The sequence below is a fragment of the Hippocampus bargibanti genome, linkage group LG19 (assembly GCF_051943395.1).
Source record: "Hippocampus bargibanti isolate YZ-2025 linkage group LG19, ASM5194339v1, whole genome shotgun sequence".
Classification (NCBI taxonomy): Eukaryota; Metazoa; Chordata; class Actinopteri; order Syngnathiformes; family Syngnathidae; genus Hippocampus; species Hippocampus bargibanti.
The window spans coordinates 4136096-4145035 of record NC_142752.1 but is presented as its reverse complement, the minus strand read 5'-3'; the positions used below and the strand labels follow the sequence as shown (position 1 = coordinate 4145035).

Genomic DNA, 8940 nt, shown 5'->3' with positions numbered 1-8940 from the left:
AACAATAACAAAGATGGCATGATTTCCTAGAAGTGGTAATATTAGCAAGAATGCAATTACAGTAATCAGAGAGCTCAATGGGCAGCCATGCATTTGGTACTGAGGCCTTTAGTGGCCATTTACCCATCATAATCCACCGGGGAATACCACCACAATTATGTCGCAATTCTAGTAACAATATTAACATTCATCATTATAAAAGCACGCAAGTGCGACACATGCATCATATGGAGCAGTTGAGGAATATTAAGCTAATAGAATGGCAAAAAATATTGAATATTATGTGTATGGTAAATGTGTGCAGGTTGCTCAAGAGGCCCTTTGCAAGTTGAATTTGGCATGCTGTTTGTATTGAAACTACTTGAAATACAAAACAACGAAATGAAAAACAGTTGTTATTTTATTGCTCACCGCAGGAACCTCAAAATGTCAAAATGATAGTAAATACTTGCTTAAAACATATCTAGGCCATAAATATTCAACAAGCAAATGAAAAAAAAATACAGTCACTGAGTTTCTTGTGCTGCACAAACAATCCGATTGTGGGACTGTTTGTAACCTCTTAAATGTCCATAACAGAGGAATCATTATCTTGTATATCATGATGCTACTTTTCCTCTTTCATTGAAATCAGGACGATTTAATTGGTACTAGAGAACTGATGAAGAAAAATCTGTAACCTGTAGGCCATATACGGACAAAGCGGAGATTTAATCCTGTCATCTGGCAAAACTCGGAGACTTTTTTTCCAGAATCGTTAAAACCATGTCATGAATGGTCCCCGGAGTCAACTATGAGTACTCAGAAAAGCACTTGTGAACTGTTTCCCCCCCCACCCTAAAAAAAGTGAAATATAATAGCCTTTTATAAAAAATAAAAAATAAAAGTGGTGTAACAAGAAAACAGCTGGAGGAGAAAAAAAATAGCCTGAGGGTGGATACATCTGAAATTGGTCTGACAAGGCAGGACAGAACATGTCTGGGATGTCAGTCAGACTTTGGAAAGATATCCAGTGTGCATATGAATAGGTAAAACATATTTATTAGGACAAATCCGACAGACAAAGCGGGAAAGAAATACAGTTTCACCACAAATTACCACCTTTATTTTACGACAATTCTATCTCTGAATCCGCAGCTTGGAATTGAAGCGGATTTACATAGGACAGGAAATGTGAGACAGTCTCTTTTTCTAAATGGATGCTACAGCTTTGTGTTTGCTTTCAACATTTAGCTTGTAGCAAACATGCACATTTCACCATGATGTCCCTGATCCACTGGCGAAAAGGATGATTTGATCCTGTCCTCTTTCATCTAGAACTGCCCCCTCCAACAAAGAGAAAGTGCAGAAAGTTCTTAAGGTTGAATATAAGACTAATAAAGGCGATGCCAATGCAATCCATCCATTTTTCTATCCAAATTGCCTTCAGGTAGTCGGCAGGGGACACCCTGAACCAGTTGGCAGCCGATCTCAGGGCACACATCCATGTTCACACTCCCACATAGGGATAATTTGGAGTCTTCAATCAGTCTGCCGTGTTTGTTTTTAGAATATGGGATGAAACCAGAGTACCCGGAGAAAACCCAAAGTCAGCTCCGATGAGCCTTGTGAGCCATCCAAAAAAAAATTGACGATGAGTGATTGGATTTTAGTCCAGGTCTCTCAACTTTTTCCCACTCTCTTTGGCATTCTTGCAGCTGTATAGCCATTTAATAATCCTAGCATTCCGCTCGATGACCGATGTTCCCTGACGGATCTTCTCGCGTAGTACATCTTCCTGCAACCCATCGCTGTCGTCGCTATTGCGGGAGAAGCCTCCGTCGGATGTAGACACGCTAACGCTACGCACCTTGAGCATCATCTCGTCCGAGCGTGCCGAAAAATTCTCCTTACCCAGAGATTCGATGACCTCCCCGTCCAGGCCGCAGTATTTGAAAAAGGAGTCAAAGTCCGCAAAGTTCTTGGAATACCTGGAGCTGATATCCGAGCGGGATCGACCCACCCCTTTACGTCTTCGGACGGGGACATTCAGGTGATTAGCAGATGTCTGCTTAGGAGCAGTCTTCAAGTCTCTGATTGCTCCGTTGCGCCTTCTCTCTGATGTTGGGGTCTTTGAACTCGCACATTCCTCGAGTGCGCCAGGTTCTTCCTTACCGTCATCAACTTCCTTCCCAACCGCTTCGGGTAAGGTTGTTGTTTTGCTGGCGGAGCTTCGAAGCAGTTTCCGCGTGATGTGATGTTTGCGATCATTGCCGGACCCTCGCAGCAGTTCACATTTCTGCCTGTAAAGCAGGATCGAGTCCGGTCGCTTTTTAGAGCTGGAGCGACGTACCTGCGATGGGGTGCAGCTCTGCGGAGACACTTGGGGATGCGTTGAGCTCCAGTTGGAAGACAATGAGCTTGAAGCGGACGGTAGAGGCTCCTGGGTGGACGTGACCGCCTGCTGGCTTTTCACATATTTGGTTTTGCTAGCCGCTAGTCTCTCCACGGCACTCATGGGCCCTTTGACCTCACTCTCCAGTTCCATTTGCTTTCGAAGGTAATCTGGACCCTTCTCCAGGATTTTTGAAGTATCGCTGGGGGTCTCCATAGCGGTCGGTCTGATTTCTCATGGAAGTTTAGACCTCAGGAAGAGCGATCTTTCTTCAAGTTTTCCAGATTCCATTCGATCCATTACTTTGCCTGAGCATGTTTTCCTCAATGTTTCTCCCGTTCAGTTGCGACACACGCCTCTCGCCACCCCACCCCATCCTGTGCGAAGTCGCTTTCAGTCAAACACGGTGCCTGTTCAAAGTACACCTGATAGGACCATGAGGAAGAAGAATTGAAAGCTGACACTTTGCTTCTCTTAAAGGACAACCAACACCACTTTTTTGTTTCCTAACTGACATCAGAAAAACATTTGATAGCATCTAAAATACCCAAAACACACAGGCTGATATTTTTAGTCAAATGCAAGATACTAATAAAAATGACTTAAAGTGTCCCAAAACTACTTCAAAATGAGCTCAGAAAGTTTCAGTTTCAGAAGGTCCCGCCCCCTTGTTCGTGATGTCACGCCAAGACGTCTTGCCTTGCTCGAGAATCAAAACAATGGCTTCAGATTCGGAGAAGATGCTTTCTTGTTACTCACCCAGTTATGAGTATGATTCAAATAGTTCTGAAGATGAAAGCATAAATGTTTGCAATCGATTAAAGAAGTTATTCTGTGTCATTTTGAGGCATCTGGACAGGAATGTAGCACCCAGAAAATGCAGAAGATGGCGCCAAAGCTCCGTTGGAAATGGGCTGGTAACTGGTATCAAATAATAGTCTTGGTGCAACACACAACGATTCACCATCGCATTATTTGTGTTTTCCTTCTAATTTCGCCATCAACGTGGATCAACACGAAGTTTTCATCCCAAACAAAGTACCGCAAAATGCATTGTGTGTCGCTTTCTCGGCCAGTGGCGTTCCCTCCGTGATGTGACGTCAAGAATCGTCAATAACTCAAAAACAACTTCCTGAATATTCAGCGCGAGTCTTGAAACGTAAAATATAGCTATATGCGGTGCAATCTTTGTAAAATACACTCAATAGAAGTCGTTTGAAGCGATTTTACAAATTATGGACACAACTTGTCCGGAGGTGACGGTTATCCATTATGAGGGGGGGGGGGGGGGGGGCATAGAGTGAAAATGTTTTACAACTTAAAGACAAAAAAATGAGGACTTTTTACAGACTGTTTTGATTGATTGGTCTGACTTTCCATTCCTTTATGTTGCACTTGCAAGTATACAGTGGGCTATGGACAGATAAAATACACCCCCCGCAGTCCCCCTAAAAAAACTATAAATATAAAAACAAAGTCAAACTGATAAGAGATCCAAGCCCTGACAAGCTAATGCTAATCTCTTCAACAAACAAAACAGTGTGGCTCTGAAACAAATCCCCCTGTCAAACAGCTGCTTGACAATCCCTCGAACACTCTCCACCCCAGACAAACTAGCTGTTTTTAGCACCGCCAACCAAAAATAAACAAATTCTGTAACTGAACGGGACGGGTGCAACAAACTTCTCGTCTTGCTCAGAGGCACGCATTAATTCCAATTGTCATTCCGCCCAGATGAAAGGGCTTTGAAATCCAAATGGGGGGCGGGATTGGTTGGGGGTGGGAGGTTTAGGGAAGTGGGGGTAATGTACTTCCATTAAAACATGAATTCGAATTTCCCAAAGGCAGAGGGCAGCACTCGAATGCATTGTGTGCGGTCATGATAAAGTCTTAGATGACCCACCCACCACCACCAACACCTCCTTGGCACAAGCCACAGTAATGAATTTTCTCTACTTACACGACTACTGTTTCCTTTCTTTTTTTCATTTAATTTTTTTAAGCAAATGCTCTCTGGTCAGCTTCCTTTAAAGCAGCTTGACCCTTTTCAACACATTTCTTATAAAAAAAAATATATCAGTCCAATATGTCAGTCATGAGAAAGAAATAAAATTTGGTGAAACATACCGGGTCATTGTAATTCCTAAATCTTGTCAAAAGTAACATTTGCATGAGCATGAATAAATACATAAATAAATCACACCATTTTGGCTAACCTTCATGTGAGTTGTTGTGGACCAGGAAACCTCGGAATCTCAGTTGCTGAATATTAAAAGCATTCATCTGGAATTTCTGGAAGGCTGTTCCGTTCGACATTGCTATTCTTCTTTCGGTCGTTTCTAAAGAAAATACAAAAACAGTATGTATTAAAATAAGAAAATACATTACCTTCCTAGATGATTTGACTTATCATTCAAACATTGATTTAAATCTATGTACTTTTGCGGTCAATATTCCACGACTCTGGCTCATACTTAGTGGGCCAGAAGAAAGTAATGGGTTATATATTGTCTGTGAATCATACTTGGCCCACCCAAACGGTAAATGTCTGCTTAAAAACTAAAATAAAAAATATAAAAGTTATTAAACATCAGTTACTTAAGTTTGCGTGACAGCAACAACGTGACAGGAGAACATATTCTCCGGCGCTACAATTGTTCACAGTTTAAGTTCTCTGCCAACAATATAAAGAATGCCTTCTTGTGAGCTTTTCACTCAAGACTTTACAAGTGTTATTATTATCATGACTACTCTCCCGGGAACTGATAGCTGACATTTATGTTTTTTTTATTATTACTGTCTGGGAAGCTGCATTTTTTTTGGACACTAAAATGTGCTGAGCTACGTGCTGACAGTTGTTGAAATATGTCATATTTTGGGTAGTTATATATCAATTTACATGACAAGTCAATGCCGGGGGAATACTAATAAATGACTCATTCTCATTCACTTTGCTTCTGTGAAATGTAAATTTCTCCACTGTGAGACTAATAAAGGCATATCCAATCCAATCCAATCCAATTCTGAATGCGTCACAGATCAATTGTGGACATATCTTATGAAGATAATTCTGTAATTTGAGCTTGACCGTGTTTGTGTGCATTGAGTTTGTACATTTATATTAATTTGAACATTTATATCAACCAAAGACAATCCACATCTTTTTTTCCCCTCTTTTGCTAGCAGACGTGCTAATCTAGCAACACTTCTGCTTTACAGCTAAATTTCTCATTTATGTTAAATTTTCATCGATTAACTGTACAGTAACATTTTATCACAAATAAGTCAGGCCATCAATGCGGTGGACATGATTAACATCTGCTTTTTTATTGCGCTAATGATAGCTTAGCATTGCTAGTACGACCATTTTGTGAAAGCAGGACAGTACTCTAGCAATTTTTCACAGTTCCGCACTTCAAGGATTAGATTCATATTTTACTTGCGGTTTTAAAACAACAAATTCCTTCCAATCTATCGAATTGGCCATAAATATTGTTGTTGCACTACAAATATCGTTCATCTCGCACAGAGTGATGTATTTTTACAATTTGACTTTCTTGGGCGCTGCCTTGTCAAGGAAGCCTGAAAAGCAATGTTTTATGGAACTCTTTGGAGGTAGGTAACCCCCCCCCCCACCCCTTTTTAACCCTTCATATCCGTCATTTTCTACCCTTCGTATTTGTCACCGGGCTGGAGCCAGAACTGTTGTTACTTGTCGCTAATCCGTCACAAGCAGCACTAGACATCCAGTCCGCCGGCGTCTGGCTAACATCAGTGTGCCATCATGAGATAAGATAAGAACATCTTTATTTGTCTCACAATGGAGAGATTCCCAATTCACAGCGGGGGGATTATTACAGGGGTATCAGTCCGTGGTTGATTGCCCAGTGCAGTCTGGGTGGCCTGGACGGGGTTGGGAGGATCTGTCCATCATAGTTGTTAGCTTAGCTAGCATTTTGTCTCAGTCTCATGTTGAGATGCTGTCATGGAGGCAGCCATTACCTGTCACGGTCATCTTTTTTTTCTGACTTTTATCACCCATGCGTTATTGCTGTCGTCTCGCAGGTCGGATGAGGGATCAGCGAGCAACAGAGGCCAAACAATTTCATGACGAGCTGTCCACTATAGTGACAGCTATCCCTGAAAGCACCCCTCTGCTATATTAAAATGTTTTTTTAAGCATGTAAAATTAAATGTTAATTCCCAAGTTATATGGGTCTGGAGTTATGTGATCTTGAAATGGGGTGGCTGTACAAAATACAATACATAAATATTGATTTATATAGCACTTTAAAAACAGCTGAAGCTGTAACAAAGCGCTAACGTGTAAAAAAGGGAAATGATGCCCCTTCGTGGAAGGGAAAAAACATTGCCATAGGTCTGACCTTTATCTGCATTCGCAAGACAAAATAAATTCGGGAATGGCGCTCCACGCCTTGCTTTTCAATTTACGAATAAATTCCGGAATGGCAGTGAATGACTTAATATATAAATCCACAGTATATGTACAGTCTATAATACAGTACACAAAGCTCAAAGTTAAAGGACAACCGACGTCTCCGGACAGGTTGTGTCCATAATTTGTAAAATGCCTTCAAATGACTTCTACTGAGCGTATTTTACAAAGATTCCACCGCATACAGCTATATTTTACGTTTTAAGACTTGTGTTGAATATTCCGGAAGTCTTGTTTTTGAGTTGTCAGTGACGTCGCGTACGAGTCCGTACGCGACGTCACTGAAGGAACGCCCCTGACCGAAAAAAAGGACACTTTGTAGCAGTCCTTCTATCACATCAATGCTTGTTTGGTCTGAAAACCTCGTGTTGCACCAGAAAGAGCCAGAAGAGGGCGTCAAAGCTCCATGTAAGGAATTTATCAGCCTGTGGAAACGGGCTGATTCATGTCTCACAGGAGCTCGGTGGTCATTTTTTGCCTCTTTTTGGGTGAGACATTTCCCCTCAATGTTGCCTCAAAATGGCACGGAATAAATTCTTTAATCGATTGCAAACATGTATGCTTTCCTCTTCAGAACTATTTGAATCATATTCATAACTGGATGCGTAACAAGAAAGCATATTCTCAGAATCTGAAGCCATTGTTTGTGATTCTCCAGCGATGCAAGACGTCTTGGCGTGATGTCACAAACTGGGGATGGGACTTTCTGAAAATGCCCAATTCGCAGCTCAATTTTTTGCAGATTTTGGACAATTTAAGTCATTTTTATTGCTGTTTTGCATTTGAATAAAAATATCATACTGTGTGTTTTGGGTATTTTAGATGCTATAAAACTTTTTCTGATGTCAGTTAGGAAACAAAAAAGTGACGTCGGTTGTCCTTTAAACAGCAATTTTAAGGATGATGTTCACGTCTGAAGGATGATTATTTATTTGAAACGGACAACCAGTGCAATGTCACGGATTTGCCATCTGCTTAGACGTGGGGAGTTGAGCCGCTCTGCCTTCACCTCGTACATCTCAACTTTTATCTTCTCTCATCTGACAAAATGTCTTTCAAAGGAACATGCCTGTTTTTTTTTCTTATGGCTGCTGCCAATGACCCTTACAACTCTTTTTGAGGAAACAAAACAAAACAACCAAAAGACAAAGGGTGGGTCTCGGTGTGCCATGACTCATCTTGTCTGGATAAGGGCAGGAAACGCTCGTGAAAGATGTGTCTGCCTTCAGGACACCGAGGCGACAAATGGGAAGGAGTCGGCCACGCTTAACAAGCTTGTCTTCAGCTACCACACTGTCGCCATTATGTGCGATTAAGCTCAGTCAGGGAGGTTGACTTTAAAAGTACATCGAAAGGAAGGTCTAATTAGATGAGAGCTTTAAAACAAACAAACTGCTTTTGGGCCCTTATAATGTTGATTGGTCACACAGGCAGGAGGATGAGTTGGAAACAGAAGTGTCACGAAATGTACTTTTGTGAGGCTGAAATGAGATGATAAAACAGATTTTTTTTTTTTTTTTTGCTGAGGTTGTGAGTTCAAATCCCGTTCCTGCATCCCTGTGTGGAGTTTGCATGTTGCACTGCGAGGCTAATTAAAAATCACATACATTCAACATCACAGATACTATGGTGACCCCAAGTGGACAAAAATACTACCCACAACTCACACACATGTAGTTGGTACACGGAAGTGATAAACAAACAACTATTAACACCCAGTGTAACTGGCGGGTATCTTGTCATTGGTTGCCATGACAAGACTGGACTTGTTCTGTAAAAGTGTTTCTATGCGAACCTTTATATGTGTGTTTTTCTTAAAATCGTCTTCGATACTTTGTTTTGTCATTATCACTTCCGCTTCCGTGTCATGTTGTTTCAATAAAGGCGAGTAAGGTGAGACAGACAGAACGAGACTGATGCAAGAGAGAGACAGAAGCAGAGCAACTGCTAGATAGAGAACGACAGTCTAAAGCACAGGTGTCAAAGGCAAGGCCCGCGGGCCAAATCCGGCCGGCCACATCATTTTTTTCGGCCCGCGAAAGCAAATCAAACTTGTTAAATTCCATGATGATTGCTAAAATCGGAGCCAAAATTTCATATTTTTGGATGT

At 41.4% G+C, this 8940-nt stretch overlaps 2 protein-coding genes across 2 annotated transcripts in view; both read right to left on the bottom strand.

Annotated features, from left to right (window-relative positions):
- Positions 1-382: 382 nt before the first annotated feature.
- Positions 383-2955, bottom strand: fam110c (family with sequence similarity 110 member C). The gene has a single exon (XM_089021926.1). It carries the CDS (start codon positions 2588-2590, stop codon positions 1649-1651), a length of 942 nt encoding a protein of 313 aa, XP_088878052.1. The 5' UTR covers positions 2591-2955; the 3' UTR covers positions 383-1648.
- A 1656-nt stretch (positions 2956-4611) lies between these two features.
- acp1 (acid phosphatase 1) overlaps positions 4612-8940 on the bottom strand; it is a 29136-nt gene continuing 24807 nt past the window's right edge. Inside the window, exon 8 of the mRNA XM_089022219.1 lies at positions 4612-4713. The gene's annotated coding sequence lies outside the window, so the exon portion shown is untranslated. The remainder of the gene's footprint in view (positions 4714-8940) is intronic.

Excerpts from the sequence above, each read along its gene's own strand:
- fam110c (XM_089021926.1), bottom strand. The coding sequence starts at position 2,590 with ATGGAGACCCCCAGCGATACTTCAAAAATCCTGGAGAAGGGTCCAGAT.